The 18,890-nt window shown below is 38.4% G+C and overlaps 1 protein-coding gene across 1 annotated transcript; it reads left to right on the top strand.

The window, feature by feature from the left end:
• Nucleotides 1-2,726: 2,726 nt before the first annotated feature.
• Nucleotides 2,727-17,634, top strand: acox3 (acyl-CoA oxidase 3, pristanoyl). The gene is made up of 19 exons (XM_030430926.1): nucleotides 2,727-2,899; nucleotides 4,466-4,607; nucleotides 5,071-5,168; nucleotides 5,303-5,438; nucleotides 6,248-6,322; nucleotides 6,614-6,703; nucleotides 7,078-7,221; nucleotides 7,842-7,930; nucleotides 10,672-10,768; nucleotides 11,221-11,403; nucleotides 11,533-11,655; nucleotides 11,748-11,868; nucleotides 11,981-12,103; nucleotides 12,683-12,796; nucleotides 13,400-13,515; nucleotides 14,243-14,417; nucleotides 14,506-14,573; nucleotides 15,878-15,964; nucleotides 16,215-17,634. Exons 2-19 carry the CDS (start codon nucleotides 4,488-4,490, stop codon nucleotides 16,332-16,334), a joined length of 2,079 nt encoding a protein of 692 aa, XP_030286786.1. The 5' UTR covers nucleotides 2,727-2,899; nucleotides 4,466-4,487; the 3' UTR covers nucleotides 16,335-17,634.
• Nucleotides 17,635-18,890: the final 1,256 nt, after the last annotated feature.

Genomic DNA, 18,890 nt, shown 5'->3' with positions numbered 1-18,890 from the left:
CACTACATATAGCCACAGCCGTGAGCAATGGTCGTATAAAAATATAGATAGGAACTGTGAATTGACATTTCACTGTACATTTTCCCTTTGTTATTATTATCATGATCACAATTGTTATTAATATTATATAGTAATTACAAAAAACGTTTTATTCACTACTATAAATGTTCAAACAACTGCAGATAAAAATCCAATTGGGGGAGTTGTGAAAATGTGACTGGTGCTGGTAACGCTCACTTTCTTCCAAAAGCACAGATAAGAAACAATATCATAGATTTTAAGAGAAAATATATTTTTTCAGTAAAAAGTCATAAGGTTTTTTTAGTTATTCACAGTAGTAATTTCTTTTTGAAGAAATTATTTGACATGAAAACTTTATTAAATCTTATCGCGATTTAAAAGGACCCTTTTTCATTAATACTTCACTGAGAAAGGGTCATAATATTACCAGAGAATGTCATTTATCAAAAAAAAAAGAATTAATACAATCTAATGAATGGGAGAATTGGGTTTAAATGTATTGGCTGTGGTAACCAAAGGGGGGGGGGGTTGCATTGGGAGAATTGAAATTGTCAGTTAACAGGAAGATCTTGAACCCTGTGGGTTCACAAGCAGACGGAATGCCTCTTTATGGGGTTCTCTCTGTGAATTCCATTCGAGGTCAGACAACCACATTTCTGACTTCCCAGTTTCAGATGACTCGGAAAGCCAAACACACCTCACCTTGGAATATAGATCCGTTTAAATTTAAGTGAAGACAAATTTGACTGCTACCATCTATTTAAGTCAAAAGGTTCACCATCTTAATAGACAAAAAACCCCTTACTGCCGTTTGTAATGCCATTTAGAATCACCAGCTGTAAAACTATATAAGCTATACAGCGATATGGAAAGGGGACATATAGTGACCTCATTGGCTTTCTGTACAAGAAGTATTCACCCAGACCCTTCAGAATAAATAGATGGCAGCACAAATTATTAATGATATTGAAATACAGAAAGAAGTCCGATATTCTGACTGGAAAACTAATCAGCAAGTACATATTCCATTCAGTTGACATACGAATGGATGGTAAATGGAAATATATATATGTATATATATGTGTGTGTGTATATATATATATAAATATATATATATATATATATATATATATATATATATATATATATATATATATATATATATAATGCTTTTCTAGTCGGATGGAGGAGCCACTTGAATCACTGTCAGGTAGGTATCCACAGGACCCATCGTTTTCATATTTCCATTCATTGTCTATGTAGGATGCGGAGCAATGCACTGTGCGGCGGCGCTAGAGGCGTCTGACGTGACTTGATACCTCTGAAGACTCCTGAATAACTCTAAATATTATCGAGCTAAAACTAACAAAGATTCTGCAACTGTGTGGCTTATTTCTTGCCAAAAACACTTCAGAAACACATTCACTGTGTTGTGTTTGTAATATAAGAGAGATGTGTGGTTGCAGTTTATCTGGCGCAGCCATTGAGTGTTTGCGTGTTACTGGAGGGTGTGGCCTGTTTTGGTCAGGTGTGCACAGCTGGGAAGTAGGGGTGGACCATAACACAAATATTGGTTTTCTACCGATACCAAGTAATACAAGAAAATATCATAGATGTCGATATCTGTCCTAAATAGGACAGTTTTTTAAGCAAATGACAAAAATGTGGACTCTTGGAGAATCACCTAGATGAAGTACGAAAGTATTTAGGTATTTCTTTCAGCGGAAACTGAGTAATATAATGTGTTACTAACAATATTCCGGTAATATATTACTACAGTTGCGTTACGTATCATGTTACAATCCACGTTACAAACCGAAGTGAAGAATTTATTGCTGTTTTTTAAGTATCCATCCACACCGACAATCCAGTATTAATATAGGCTCTGTGTATTTAATATAGATGAGCCTATAAGTTCTTTGTTCAGTCTCTGTGGGGCTGAAATATTTTAATTGTATTTCGTAGGCCTAATGATGAAGCCTGATCCTCCAAGCCCACTTGAATTTAGATTCTTGAATCACATAAGCATCCCTTGTTCTGTGGACTAAAATAAAAAGGCATATTAAAAAGAGATGTTTGTCTTGTCCTGTCATTATTGGCTACTTTATAGAAGGTATGTTGGTTTCATATGACGAAGTCTACATTTAAAAATATTGATTCCTATCTCATAATATATCATACTGTGATCCTTTGTCTGCCTGCTCATCTGTGTCCAAGAACATTTGTTTATTGAAAGATCTAGGCTTTTTAATTTTTCTATAAGGGTGATGTGGGGATTTTGTTGAAAGTAACAAAAAAGTAGTGTAATAAGTAATTTATTCCTCTACACAGACAGTAATATTGTAATATAAGTAACTACTGTATGTAATAGAATGCATTTTGAAAGTAACTTGCCCAACACTGATGATAGACTAAATGTAGCCTAAATATTAAAATCCCATACTTTACTCATCTGTCATCTATGACAGGTTCCTATCGGAAGTAAACCGGAAGCCAGAAATATTTTCATTATATGCTATAATTGGTTTGAACGGGCGCCATCTTTGCATCTGGTATCTAGTTCTTATATATATCTTGTATTTTGCCATTGGACACTTCGTTAAGTAGACTGCAGGAACCAGTTAAGGATTACCACATCGACCGCTCTACCTCCCGATCCACAGACGAACACTCACTTGTGAAGAGGGTGCTCTTATTCTGAAAACACAAACAGGAAGTGTTATGGTTGCCGTTAGCGGAAGAAGGGCTGCTAGACTGGGGAACATCTGACACACACACATCTACGAGAAGCCAGCTGGAAAACAGGACACACACGTAACAGTGACAGAAGAAAGTCAGCGGTATCATCGGGGAAAGTTGTCACAGAGCTACGTACAAGGTAAAACACACAATAACTCGGTGGCAGGTGTTCGAGAAGGCAAGTCATTTTTTCTCTCATGTTAGTTGGATAAGTAGTCTGACTAGCTAACCTTACCCACAGATAAACAGAGACTGCTCAGCATTGAACTCTGCTCTCAATTCACAGCAGATAGAACACAAAGGTCGTTGTGTGTTGTTTTACTTCATATTACGGATAATTACTCATTGGTACATCTCTCTACCTGGTAATGTGAATAATTCCATCCTCCCCACAGAAGTTAAAGGTTAACTTAAATTATCTCAAAAGCACACTGAACATTTCTCATTATGCTGGACATGATTTTCCCCAACACATCTGCGTGCATGTTTGATTAAAGATCATTGCAGGAATATGCACCACAAAAATAGTGGGTGTAAGTTATCAGCTAGGGCTGGACAATGTATCTATATTATAACCGTTATTCCAATAGGTGACTATAGTCTTAGATTTTGGTTATGGTAATATCGAAAATGTTGTTGTTATGACTGATTTTGTCGCCCGGTCCTCGAGATTTCAAGATATATAACATATATTACGATGTAGCTAAAAAATATCGCGATATTATTTTAAGGTCACGACACCCAGCTGAATTAAAGTTTATTGGGAAAATAAAGATCTTCATTAACTGACTGATTTTAAAAGACATTATTGTTTTTTTTATGCCTAAACAAACTTAATAAGCTGACCTTAAAGGACACCCCTCTGAGAACAGCTTGTTTATTCAGTTTTGGCAAAGAAAAAAACATCCGAAAAAAAATTCTTAGTTTGTATCATTACCTCATTTAAAATTGTGACTTACAATTTCTTCTCCAAAATTACATGGTGCCCCTTCGAAGACAGTCTTCAGACTAAATGTTGACGCTGGGAGAATCTGGTGATATTTGTATGGCAAAAATCCCATATTGTCAGACAAAATTGAAAAGTACAGAAATCTATTGCGACACAGTAAATACCTGAGGTTTTTGGGAGTATGGGATCTATACCAGAGCCCCAGGCCTCACAGAAAATCTAAGATGAAAGTTCTTCATTTACCACAGTACTTCATTCTACACTTCAAGTGACGGCACTGGTGCTGGTAGAACAACAGATTAGAGTTGCAACAATTGATTAATCCATGCTTTTTTCAACCTTTTATGATCGATAAATCATTTTAATGTAGAAAATCATCCATCAAGTCAGGTTAAAGATTAGAGAAAAGTGACATTATTGATTTGAACAAGTCATGGAAGTCACTAGTGGAACTGAAGACTGCCACGATATACATTTTATGTATAAGTGTTTGTAAACTTTTGACCGCCGACTGTATCTGGTTGTCCTTTGGAGGGATATGACCCCTAGATTTGACCACCATTAATAAACCTAATCTCTGTATGTAAAACTACAGCTACACCATAATATTATATTATGTTTGCTGCATCAATATTATAGATCGAATCATGTAATATAAATGTTAGGCACACAGGCGATTTTTCTGCAGAATGAATACTTTAACTTTTGATCATTTGAGTGCAGTTTGCTGATAATACGTCTCCACTTTGAATTCAGTCCCCTTTAGTCTGAGGAGAAGATGGACAATGAAGTGGCTGACCTTCCCAGCGGCCCTCTGGATGTATACCGGAAAAAAGCTTCTTTCAACTGGAAGGACATGCTCTGCTTCATAGAGGATGAGGAAATTCGGGCATTCAAGGTAGCTGTCATCATCCAATGCTCTTTGTAGTTAGGACTAAATATGCACATTTTGATCATGAGAATGCCAGAAGTTTAATGTAGTTGATTGAAGCCTCATTGTATAAACTCCTAGCGGTAGTATCCTAAAAGACACTTAGGCTGGGTAGCAATGTGCATGGGCTTTAATATTAAAGTAGAACAAAGCTAACTACTACAATCAAAATAAATAACTGATTATTTCAGAGGATTTGACACAAGTTTTAGGAGAGTAGTAAACAGCTAAATGAGGAGGGGGTTCTTTGAGTGTATCATCCAGACTTCCTTACTATGTAATTGCCATTGATTAGAAATAACAGTGAGGACAAATGAGATCCATGGCAGCTGATGTTGGAGAGCTGCCTAACAGCCACACTTGCGATTGTGATAGTACTCGCATTGTAGCCCAACAAAGCCTGACATTTTCTCCCTGCTCTGTGCTGCAGCACCATGTGTTCAAGACACTGGAGAATGATCCGGTCTTCGCCCGTCAACCCGGTGAAGATGTTCCTTTGGAAAGAATGAGAGAGCTGACCTTCCTCAGGTATGAGCATGACAGAAAGTTTCACCTTTTTTTATCCACTATGTCGTCACAGATAGACTACAATTCGGTTAAATTACCTCTAGTAACATACCGTGTACAAAGAGAGAAAATAAAGCTTCAGACAAATTCCACAGGGTGAAACAGCTCTTCCGCTACGACTTCCTGACACAAGAGGAGACCATGGCCAACCCCTGGAAGACTGTGATCCTCAGTGACTGTCTGGGCATGTATGACTGGGCCCTTTCAGCCAAGTTCTTTCTGAATAAAGGGGTGAGTTAAATCCTGAGTTTTCCCCATGTTCAGGAGGTACTGGACCAGCTCTCCGTCATAAAGGGTTAGGCCCCTAAACCTACAAGGTGTTACTTTAATATGGATTTAAATAGGAACTGCTTAAGCTGGTAGCGAGGACACTCACCTAGCTTTTCACTTATGTCTGAATTGAGAGGGTCAGGCCATGGATCCAGTACGCCCTTCCCTTCCTGCTGATAGTCCCAAGTGCAAACTTCATGCCAACTCTTGTCTGATTAATCTCTTCATTTGATTCTGTAACTGTTTCTCATTTTTATAGCTTCATTACAACTTTATTGTAACTTCATTGTAATCATGACAACAATCATTACACATCTGATTATCAATACAACACGCTAACTGCAGAGCTCTCATATATTTCTTAATCCCTTGTTAGAACTAGGTATAATGTTCTTTTACTTGCCAATGGTATAAAGGACAGTGTGTAGAGATCTCAACTCTTTTGACAGTGCTCTGGTGGCTTTGGTTGCCCATATCCAGAAATGACATGTATTGTATTTAAGGTTTTTTTTTTTTTTTGATAATCTAACAGTGTTAGCTTTCCACTCTGAATAGATTGCCATACAAGTGCCTGTACTCATCCCATTCGTATTCTTCAAATAGGACTAGTCCTCCAACCTACATAACAATATAGGCTACTTCTAATTGCTTTTTTAAAAATGACCAAGTTCACCATCACAGCTCACCTCACATGACCGCTAGCATTGCTGTCGAACTTTGTTGTAGTCTCATCGCACTAAAAGATGCTAAAAAATGCCATGTGGTTTCAGATGTTTGGAGCGACTGTCGCTAACTCGGGATCAGAGAGACACATGAAATATGTTGAAAACACTATGGACATGACGGTAAGAGTTCAACACCACTTTATACTGCAAATAATTACACATTACGGTTGTATCAGTTACAGTTGCTTTATTCGTGGCTGTCCTAATAGGACAACCCAGAGTTGTGACAGTCTGCAGTGATGTTACATCATCCTGCCACTATAGACTTCAAGGATGCATAATGCTGAATGATGTTCAGTGAGCCATTCATCTGACAGTCCTCTTTGGATTCACATATTAACATGTTTTTTTTGTTTGTTTTACCAAAACTCAGTTAACTATCAGTTATTGGTTGTTGTAATCTGTCTACAGACGTTTGGATGCTTTGCATTGACTGAGCTGAGCCACGGCAGCAACACCAGGGCCATGAGGACCACAGCCACATATGACCCCTCCACCCAGGTCGGCACACTCACCGCAAAACACTAACATCACACACATAAAAAATAGTTTGTATGAATGTGGAATGGCATTACTAAAATCACACATGTTAGGTTTTTTTAAGGCCAATTGTGTTATGTTAGGGCCAGTATCAATAATATCATTCTCTAAGGCTGTTGCAAATGTAGCTCGGCCTGCCTGCCAAATAGTGTATTTTTTATATGTTTCATTGGTTAAAAGGTGCAAAATGATCCCATAACTCATGTGCTGAAGGCAATGATAAGAAAACAGAAATATGTTTTTACTGTCAAATCTCTCACGATGCTATTTGAATTATATTTAGTCACATAACATCTGAGCAAACTGACTAAAAACAGTAACTTTCCACTTTGTAGGAGTTTGTGATCAACTCTCCAGACTTTGAGGCTGCCAAATTCTGGGTGGGCAACCTCGGTAAGACTGCAACCCACGCTGTGGTCTTCGCCCAGCTCTACACACCTGACCAGGTGTGCCATGGCCTGCACTCTTTCGTTGTCCCGGTAAGACCTTGACCTTCAATCCCAGACCAGTGAAAGCTGATTGCATTATCGGGTGCCAGAAGTACATAATGCAATAAGGTGAAATGTCAGCCACAGGGAAAGTAGTTGAAAGTTCTGTGTGTGCACTGTAACCAGTTGGAATGTTGGTTAATATGTAAGCATTGACAGCAGTTTAATTTTTGGTTTAAGTGAAAGCATTGAAAGGATTTAGGTGTTGTAGTGTAACTTAAGAAAGCAGTCGATCTGTCAGTTAGCTGAATACAGACATACATTAAAGCAGACTGTGATCAAAATTAAATGCAAAGGCAGGGTTTCTTTCCCTGCTTGAAAATATACAGCTAAAAATGATGAGTAGGGCTGCACTATTTTTCGAAATCTTACAGAAATGTCATTCAATATGGCCAAGTGCAAAAGCCAAACTCATAGTAGCTGCCATTTTTTGTTGAAGGTGAACTGTACCTTAAAACAATACTTTTTCTTGTGTAGCTTGAATGGACTACAACTTGCATGTCGTTGCAAAAGAAACCAGGTTGTTGCAACTCTGTGTTTATTTTTGTATTACTAAAAGACTGTAAGCAAACTGTGTCAAGCCCATTAAATCTGTAACCAATATGCTGCAGGTGAGAGATCCCAGGACCCTGCTGTCTCTGCCAGGTGTGCAGGTTGGAGACATGGGCAAGAAGCTGGGCCAGAACGGACTGGATAATGGGTAGGTGACCACAGAGGAAGACGTTATCATTGTTTTCTTTTACTGAAAAACACTTTTCCCTATTGATTTGATGTTAACTTCATTTTTATTTTCCTGAATGTAGAGAATCATTTTTTTTTTCTCGATATAGAAATGTACCACTTATACAGAGAACACATGCCAGTGCAGAAATGGTGTTACATGCATGCGAACTAAGCAATGAAAATGAAAACAAATAATGTAGAAATGGGGCATATGTGTTAATCCTGTCTATAGAACTTCTTAGAGAAGGAATGCAACACCGAAATACCAAACTGAACAATGAAATTATAAGGAAATCATTTCCATGCATATGTCTGATAGGGCTGGGTATCACCAGGTACCTCGCGATACGATACTATCACGATATTTTGCCCACGATAACGATAATATCACGATACAGCGATTCTGCGATAATCGATATATTGCAAGAAATTTCATCCATGATACATCACGATATCTGTGTCACTGAAGAAATTCTGAATTTATTGACTGCACTGAATCCATTTCAGGAATTACATAACATTGTCAATCAATTTCACATGAATGAAAGCCAAGTAAACAAAGAGTATATTGCACAGTGTCTCTTCTTAACACACACACTGACTACAACTATCATTAAATATCTATATGTGTGGGTTTCAGAGCTACTTAAACCATTTTTTAAATTTTATTTGGTTGTATACCTATGTTTGAATAAAGATAAAGCTGTCCTCCGAAGAGGAGTGGTGGTGGTGAGCCAAAAAAAAAATAAAAATATATATACATTTTTTTTACTGGCACCAGTGTATTGATAACGTACCTCAAGACGAAATATCGCGATATATCGTAGTATCGATATTTTGGCACACCCCTAATGTCTGAGCTCAAGATTGTGCAACAACTTTATTATTCAATTTGATATTCACATAATAAGTGCTGTAGTTTTAGCCGTACCCCATCCACGAGTCATGTGAAACGGCAAAAAAAAAAAGTCCTTCAGTGCCACAATAGAGCCACTAGATGGAGCTGCACTCATACTTTATAGCAGATGAATGTCAGACTCTTGAAAAGGTAAGCGATGGATAATAAACCATGCTGAAGAACTGCTTTAACAAAGCAATTCTCTCTGATATCTGTCCAGTACAGGGTTGGCACACAATGCAATATATGGAGAAAGTAACTCCATTTTCATCTCGTACTGTTACTACTCTTACGACTATCCAATTAACATGTTTGATGGTTCTGGCTTCTGGAGTGAAATCCTTTTTAAAGTACATGGGGCTGGTATTAAACTTTAATACATACCAAAGCACAAGTGTTAGTTTGAAAAACTGTAAAAATGGTGAAAGCTGACAGCAAATACTTTATCAGGTTATAATCTTTGTAACTTATTGTGATCAGACAGTTCCTGATAATCATTCATTTGACCATTTTTGACCATTCATTTGACTGAATTTAATTTATACTGTTCTGATATATCTGCCTTTGTTTTGACAACCCAGAGCTTTGATTTCTGTTGTTTAATGAAAAAAGTATATTATAGAAAAACATGGACACTATTAGTTTGTTGTTATTGCTTCCACTTAAACCTCCTCAGGTATTAGGTTGGCATTAATATTCAAATCTTAAAGTATATTAAAGATTTTAAATTCCCTTTGGGATTTGGGGGCTGTTGATAGATCCTTGAAAAAATGATCTAATGATATATTATACTACATTTATCTGCTGCGTAGTGTTGTTTTATTTTATTTTGCTAGTCTATTTAATATTCTTTATATTGTTAATTTTGATTTATTACTGTCCACTGTGTCCACTTGCTACTCTATTGATACATTGGCCAATGTCAGGGCCGTCAGTGAGCACCCATGGACCCAGTTTCGGCTGTGTGTCCCGTAACGTTGACACTATTTGGTCTCGTCAGTAAGAGGATTCATTCTGATTGGCTGTTCACCCAAGCGAATCAGTGTATGAGAAGAGAAATAATAAAAGAAAAGGGGAAGCCTTGAGTCTGTCTCTGTGGCGCTGCTATACTGCTAGCACTATTTGAACGTTTTTATCAGACACGTTCTTGATAAGAAGCAGCTACACCTGCGAAAGTGGTGTCAAAAAACGCTGATTTATTATAACAACAGTTTTTTTTATCTGTAACCTTGAGTCTTCTGGTTTCCCTTTTTTAATCACAAATACAGATTAGCACCATCTGGTAGTATGGAATTATATCCTCCCTCATGCAGGTGTAGAATGTACAAGCTAGTCAGCTGTTGGCTATGTTCAAGTGCAATTTTTTTTTGCCCAAGACACAGTGTGGCGATGCAAGAGTCATTTTTTGTCGATGCTGATTCTTTGATTTTGGTTTGCTGTGTCTGCACTCTTACAGTAAAAAAGGAGGTGATGAAGTTTGTTTTGTTTTGTTTTGTTTTTTAGCTAATATTGAGATAAAAACGTTTGTTTCCAGCCTGGTGCTGTCAGTTTCTGTCCTCTGTCAAGGTCACAGAGTGTTGACATTGTCACACTGAGGATGAAATTAATGAAATGATATGTATAAGGATATGCACAAGAAAAGTCTCTCTTCTGTTCTTTCTACCTCACATCGCACTAATAAGAAGCGGACACACTGCGTGTGTATAGAATGTATGTTGTGCTTTTGTGTCACACACATGTTGTCCGTGTCTGTGTAACCTAAGGTAATTTTTTTGACATGTTTCACACATTTTCTTCTTGCGTCGTCCGTTTCCCGTCAGGTTTGCAATGTTTCATAATGTGAGGATCCCTCGGGAGAATCTACTCAATAAGACCGGAGATGTTACTCCTGATGGCCGCTACGTTACCCCATTCAAGGTGGGTTATATTTCCCCTGCTGGCTGCAGAAGGCATCCAGAGGCTTTTCCAAACACTACTTAAATTAAAGCAGCGTTGTCTTAACAGTTGATGAAATGATTATGTGCAATGTGGAAAGGTTGCTTGTAGTGATGTATCTGCATCAAATGATCAACTCTGCTCCAACTCAGAGATTTACATCCTCTTTAAGCTCATTGTTTTTGGTTTTAATACCACGACTACTGTTTGGGTTTCACTGCTCATCAGTCTGGTTTCCCACTGCAGCAGGTAGTTTCTGAAGTTACTGTGTGTCGATGATGAAATTTCATCCTAGTATGATGACTTGATTATCTTGGGTAACATGGGGCAGTAACTTATTCATCTACTAAAGATTCAACTATTCAATGACACTAATAAACTGATATTATCATCTGTAATAGTATTACTTTTCCCATGTCTCTCCTGTCCTTCAGGACCCCAACAAGCGTTTCGGGGCTTCTCTGGGTGCCCTGTCAGGTGGCAGGGTGTCCATCACCAGGATGGCTCTGGTCAACCTGAAGTTGGCTCTCACTGTGGCCATCCGCTTCTCAGCCACCAGGAGACAGTTTGGACCTAAAGACACAGAGGAGATTCCTGTATTGGAGTACCAGTTACAGGTCAGAATGGAGGGAATTTAGTTCTAAAGTGAATGTACATTATCAAACCACAGATACCATATCAAAGTTACAGGTATCTAAAGCCACATCACAACCGAAACTCATTAGATATTGTACTTGTTGTATCAGCAATGGCGTCTGATCCCGTACCTGGCGGCGGCGTATGCTCTTGAACACTTCACCAAATCCATCTTCATGAACTTTGTTGAGTTCCAGATTGGACAGATGATGAAGGACAGGAGTGACAGACAAGTCAGTAAACATGATCCGCATCTGTGTCTATTTTCCGTAGTTATAATAATGCCTAAACTACATTCTAATGCATGTGTGGTACGCTTTTCTAGGCAGAGATGGGCAGAGAGATCCATGCAATAGGCTGCTCCAGTAAACCACTGGGCTCGTGGACTGCGCAGAGGGGTATCCAGGAGTGTAGGGAAGCCTGTGGTGGACACGGATACCTGGCCAGTCAGTCTTAAGCACACACAGACACACACACACACACACATATACACACACACACACAAAAACACACACACACACACGCACTAAGTCTCTCAGAGTCTTGTCTCTCTTTCAGTGAACCGGCTGGGCGATCTTCGTGGCGACAATGATCCAAACTGCACATATGAAGGAGACAATAATGTCTTGCTGCAACAGACCAGCAACTACCTGCTCAGCTGGCTCCACGCTAAACAACATGGTCAGTCTTGTGTGCACAGAGGGATTATTACAAGCTTTCAAGGTTACTTGAAAAAGGTGGCAGTTAAGGTTGAGTTTTATACACGGGTTGGACTGAGTGTGGTTCATATTGCTTATTGGTGATTGATGTGAAGATGCTAGTACAGAGTTTCCTGCCTGCTACCATTATAGCGGTTAGCTTGCCAGCTTCAGTAGCTTGCCAGCTAGCCCTGCAAGAATCCAAGCTAATCTGTTGCTACAGCAGTGATGTCTGATGCCAGCGGGTGCAGAGAGCAGGTTGAGATTATTTGAACTATTAGAAATAATATACAGTAGCTTTCCTTATAGATAGCTGTTTCTTTTTATTCTCATACAGTACTTCACATTTGGGGTTTTGGGAGAAGTACAATGAAGCTTCTCATCACTGATCTTGGCGATATAGTAATGAGAGGATTCAGTTATTCTGCACCCTGACCGAGTATATGATAGATGTATATATGAGAGATATGTAGGATTCGGACACCCAGTGATGTAGCATCAGCATTAAGTGTGAGCACACCAACCTTGATTCCGTTTAAGTTGCTGTGTTCTTTGGTTTCAGATGGCGTGCAGATAGAGTCTCCTCTTCACACTGTGGATTTCTTAAACGATTTCCACAAGATCCAGGAAAGCAAGTTCACAGCAACGACGATGGACCAGTGCATGGACTCTGCAGGTATGCAGTATTTGAGCTTGTTAAGATTTGACTGATTGGATTGAAGCTGTTCCCATGATAAAACTAGAATTGAGAGGGGATTATTCCAGTGTTTCCAATACTTGGTTACCCCACCAAGGTAGTAAAATCCCAAATTCCAGTTCTTTTGATTATTATGGGTAGCTATTCGTTTGTGTAACCCAGGTCACAGAGAGTTAACTATTAGAATGCAGTTTTGCAGAACTGAATGAAAAAAAACAACACCTGGTCCAAAGTTAGCTCTTACCAAATGATCGGATATTGCGTTGAGTGATATTTATTTTATTTATCTACTACTCTCTCAGCAATGTAAAAACTGACCTTTTCTTTTGACCTAATCCAAGTAAATCCGTCTGTTGATATTTCTTAACTTATAAGTTGTGAAATCCTCCCTTAAATGCAAAATGGCGTTAAAGGGAGCATAAACACTTGTTCTCTGTCAAATGACAAACATGTAAATGACATTGAAACTGTAGGGTCCAGATTGGTGCTTCTCTTTGATAAACAATGTCAGTTGTGTCAGTGGTGCACCCCAAAATCTAACTGTTAATGTGATTTTTTTGCATATCTGTGATACAAAATCAGTGCCACTGGAAGCCTACAAGTGGCTCGTGTGTTTCCTGCTGGAGAAGAGCCAAAAGAGGCTGCAACAGCAGAGGGCCATGGGACAGGATAGGTTTGAGGCCTTTAATAACAGCCAGGTAAGGCACAGACACATACACATACATTATGCACCACTGTACAGATACAGTGGCCTTTTGGGACCTTTTATGAAAAAATCTCAGCTCTGCCATTAGCTCAAGCTGAAAATAAAACTTTTGTCCTCACTATTCCCACAGTTTGATCATCAAACAGCTGTGGCTGACAGCAGTATAGGCCCCAGTGCCTAAGAACCAGATATAAATCATCGTCAATCCAAAGCAATATTAGTGAAATCAGAGTTTCTGTCCAAAGAAGAAGTATTCCCCCAAGATGCATCTCAAGGCCAGCTCAAAAGAAACATTCATTGATTTTGTTTAGCTGAATAGAGGGCTGTCTTAATAGGGTCTCGGCTGCCATCATCTGGTTTGTGTTATGTCACAGATACAGGCTGGAGGTTACAATGTCAGACGGGTGTGTGTTGTGGTTCTGGGAAATGGGTTTCTCACTGAATCCAGTCACTGACTTGAACAACCAGCATGTTGGTTTCTTAAGTGTGAGGGTTGTTTCAAAAACTAACAATTTACATATTGATGGAAAGAGTGATATAGAAACTCAAATTAAAAACTCAAACTATTAACATATTTGAAAAATTCCAGAGAAAGTTTCAGAGCATAAGTGTAAGATATGGCATACGTTCACACTGTTTGTAGCTATAACAAAGGCCCTGTGTGTGTGTGTGTGTGTGTGTGTGTGTGTGTGTGTGTGTGTGTGTGTGTGTGTGTGTAGGTTTACTACTGCCGTTCCCTCGCCATGGCCTACATTGAATACAACTGCCTCCAGAGGTTTCATGAGCTGACTACTGACGATGACACACCAGCTGCTCTCAGACCTGTACTACGCAAGCTCTGTAGCCTGTATGGCCTGTGGAGCCTCAGCAACCATATGGCCACACTGTACCAGGGTATGCACTGTATCTATAAACTGCATGCATACATTTATATAACGCATTTCACTGTACTGGCTTCTAACATGGTTTTGTTCCTCTATAGGTAATTACGTAAGTGGAGGGAAGCCAGCAGAATTGGTCCAGATGGCCATCCTCACTCTCTGCTCCCAGGTACATACACAACTATCTAAATTATGACTTGGTTAAAAGTAATTGCAAATAACACAGTATAGCCATCTATACCATTTTCTGTATTTCTTAGTCACACTGTGTGATATTATGTAATATGTTGTGATTTGCAACTTGAAAAGGTTGAGAACCACTGTACTACTGTACTGTATTTCTTTTATATTTTATGTAAGTCTGGAAAAATGTGTTTGTCCTTCAAAATGAAAAATAGCCAAGACTGTTCCCATGGCAAAGAATGATAAAGCACTACTATCTGGTAAATAAAAATAGTCGCCCAGTAAGTCTACCACCTATTTTGAGTAAAATCATGGAGAGAATAGTCTATGAGCAAATCTAGAAGTATTATCTTGCAGAATGATTTAAATACTGTGTATCAGCATGCATATAAAAAGGGCTACTCTGCAATGACAGCATTTACTAAGATGATGGATGACTGGATGAAAGAAATGGATAAGAAAAAAGTCACTGGTACTACATTGTTGGATTTGGTTTGGAAGCATCTGCTGCTGCATATGTCAGAAGTTTGTAGCAGTCCCATTGTTTGTTTCCGACTTGCGATCTTTCATTGTTTTGGGGCTGATTTTCCAAAAGCCCTCAAGACTGAATGCAGGGATTCAGATGACCTGTGCGCAGGGTGGTGGAGACTGACTCCTGATTGAGGAGTGGAAGCAGCTTGGGGTCTTTCCCTCCCAGCCAATCACGGTGTCATGACAGCCTTTTTGTGAAGGGATAGGGTTGATAATACCATCATTGCAATGTATGTAGACGATTCCGCAGTTTATACATCGGCGCACACATCTGTAGAACTTGTTAGGGTCTTTAACAAGGAAATAAGGTTGATAGAAGAATGGTTTAGGTTCAATATATTGATCATTAATGTAGAAGAGACCAAATTATGGTAATTACTTTAAAATCCTTTTTTTCAGTTGTTTTAAGAGAAGTACCAATATAGAGCTATTGTATGTGTTTAGTTTTGAGTTTACTTTGATTGTTGTGTGTCTTATCAGTTGTATTGAGTATGGATGTGTCTTACTAAGTATGGATGTTATGTGTATTAATGTAAGTTAATCAGTGAAATATTGTGGATGAAAGTAATGGAGACCCCAGGAAGAGTAGTCATTGTGTTAACACAGAAGCTAATGGGGATTCTAATAAACGAACAAAGAAAACTGTATAATGTTAACTGTAGTTAGCTCCCTCTCTTTAGTCCTGTCTTCATAACGCTGAACGGTTAAAGCACGGCTCTGCTTGTTGCTGACCTGCTCTGCTCTGTCTCTCTCCTCCAGCTGAAGGATGATGCAGTAGCATTGGTGGATGTTTTTGCACCTCCGGATTTCATTCTCAACTCACCGATTGGCTGCGCTGATGGACAGGTAAGGACATGCCAACACATTAAGCTTAAATCTTCCTCTTCAGAAACCTTTTGGTTTCCCAAGATCTTTGCCGTTTGCAGCACAAATGGCCCTGGACATGTTGTGTGTGATAATGGCAAGTTTCAGAAAACCTGCTTATACCACTATTTTCAATCCTGTCCCTGATGTTTTTTACTTTCTCCCTTACACTCCTTGAAAAGCCTTTACAAGGTCTCTCTGGGTAACTTATCTTTGTTTCTCTTTCACGCAGCTCTACAAGAACCTGTGGTCGACGGTGATGCAGGGCAGCCAGGTGCTGGAGCGGCCATCCTGGTGGAAAGAGTTCTGCTCAGACAAGCCTGTGGTCGGATCCCTCAATGCAAAACTCTAGAAACTTGACACCCTGTCAGGTACTAAACCCTAACCCTTGGATTTCTGTCAGGAGTGTCCAAATTCTGGGAGACATTTATTTTGCCCCATGAGATTCAACCATACGCTTTAAAATGTAGCATCCATATGGACACGAACTTGTCATGCCAATGCCTCTCTTTGAGTCAGTGGTCATCATGTGACTCTGGCCACTACACTAAGTGCTTTGTCCTTCTGTGCCTTTGCCGGCACATCTATCAGTCAGTCATGTACAGTAGGCTTCCCATTCAGAGGCTTGGAGACCAATGGAGCATTTCTGATATATCCTCAAATACCCATTTTCCTCCTTTCAGTGACTGAAAAATAATTTGATGTCGTTTTTTTTTTTTCTTTTCACCCCAAGAAGGGATTGGTTGGGGTTATTTTATCCATTATTTAATGTTACATTTTATAAAAGAAATTCTACATTGATTTTAAAAAATGGCTGGATACCATCTTGAATGTAAACCTTTGTGTGCTATGGGAATTCAATCACTGAACATCACTACCATCAGTTCTATAAGATTAGACTATGACTATGTGATATATACAATAACAATATCACTTTTCCGTCCATAACACAGAATTAAGGCTATTTTAGCATAGCATGGATTCCAGTGCAGTTATGATTGAGTTTTAAAATGATCTAGCCGTGCCAAGTATCAATACAAGTCAGTGTCAACCAAATACTGTCCCGATACCACAACTTAACTTTTCAGCGTTAATTAAGGGTCAATAAGATTATGAACATTTTGAATGATGAGAAAAATGTCAAAGCCTGTGGTTATACATCACTTAAAAGGGACACATGTTCTGTAAACGCAGAACTTGTACTTGTGGTACAAACATGAGTGTGTTTATTTGTCAGTGTTACTCGTTTCTTGCAATACCTCTCAGAATTTGTAAAAAAAAAATTAAAAAAAGGAATCTTCTACAACTGCCAGTCTTTCAAGGCTGGCTTTTTTTCTTTTTTCTTTTTTTTTTTTTACAGGGTTTTAAGATTTATATACATTCATTTGACAAAATACATTATTTTTAACCTTTTTTTTCATCATTTGACTTGCAAAAATCATATTGATCATTATTTGAATCCATTTAAATGTCTTGCAAAGAAGAAACCCCCAAACTGAATGGTTTGTGATTTCTTTTTAGACTTATGTATTTCGTAGTAGGCTGGAAGGAATGATATGGGATGTAATATTTTGATGAAGATGAAAATTGTGTAGATAAAATGATTATTTTTTGTAATACTGTATCTTGATATAATAAACAAATTAAATACATTTACTAATACAACTTGTGAATTGTGACTCGAATCCTGAAAGATTTAAAGGACCACATGAGTGGCTTCAGTATATCCCCCTGTCCGTATAACTTACATTACCGACAGCCATTTCCCCATTCATGCAACTGGAGCTGTGACTTATTTCTACCATGTTGGCATCAATTCTAGCAAAAATCATGCATCATTATGCATTTTTTTTTCTATTATTCTAGAGTTTTAATGTTGAATGGCAGCATTAAACAAGGAAGACGTAATAGTCAAAGACGGTCAGGAAAACACATCAGCTATACAACAGGACATTAACTCAAAGTTTATTTTACACTTGCAGTTGTGGTCAAAAGATTACACACACTTAATGACGGTTTTGTGACAAAGTAGTTTGTGTTCCACTCGTTCCATCACAGACAAATGAGAGATCTAGAAATAATTAAAACTCAAGACTGCCATTATTTACTGTACATGTTCTTTATAAGTGTATGTAAACCTTTGATCACAAATTCAAATATATTTCTTTACGTGTCCCTAATCCACTTGGGTGCTGCTGACCAAATCATATTTGCTTACTCATTCCACCATGAGGTAGCACCCAGAAAAGTTTGAATTAAGGCTTGTATTTATTTTTCTCTAATATGATAGTGGTCATTCAGTGGAAGATTGTAGTGAAAGAATACAGCTCATCAGCCTTGATATTCAGGTTGGTGAGTGCCCTGCCAGAGATTATTTATGTAATTATTTTGCGAAAGAATGTTCATGGACAGTATATAGTATTTCATTTTTCGCTTTGAAATACTAGGATTCGCCACTGAGCCAGCAGAACAGATAAATAAATGTTCTGTATGTCATTGATACTCCATAGGGACCTCCTTATGCCAGACAGATTTTTATTGACACATCTTAAAATTGAGGTTAAAGCCAAAGGGTGTGAATACAACGCATCCATTGTCATTTTATCTGTGAGGGGAAATCGTATGAACGTTATTAAACACCAGAAGGACTGAGAACAGAGCCCAACAGGTCCTATCATCATATTTAACAGGAGACTGACTCGACTTTTTGACTTGTATTTGCAGGGAAACCAAAACTGTGTTGAAAACATGTCACACACAATTGCAATTCTGTCCTCTAAAATAAAGTATATCCTCTGTAAATGTCAGGCATTTTTAGTTTGACAAGCCCCATTGTAATAGTTGCCAACTGTTTTCCTCCAGTATACGTGGGTTTAAAAAAGAAAGAGTTCACATTGTTAATGTAACT

Source organism: Sparus aurata, chromosome 10, assembly GCF_900880675.1.
Source record: "Sparus aurata chromosome 10, fSpaAur1.1, whole genome shotgun sequence".
NCBI classification, from domain to species: Eukaryota; Metazoa; Chordata; class Actinopteri; order Spariformes; family Sparidae; genus Sparus; species Sparus aurata.
The sequence above is the reverse complement of the archived record's forward strand: the minus strand, read 5'-3'. Positions and strand labels throughout refer to the sequence as shown.

Excerpts from the sequence above, each read along its gene's own strand:
- acox3 (XM_030430926.1), top strand. The coding sequence starts at position 4,488 with ATGGACAATGAAGTGGCTGACCTTCCCAGCGGCCCTCTGGATGTATAC. Across the intron at positions 4,608-5,070 it reads AGGAAATTCGGGCATTCAAG|CACCATGTGTTCAAGACACT; the intron begins GTAGCTGTCATC and ends TCTGTGCTGCAG. Across the intron at positions 14,418-14,505 it reads TATGGCCACACTGTACCAGG|GTAATTACGTAAGTGGAGGG; the intron begins GTATGCACTGTA and ends GTTCCTCTATAG.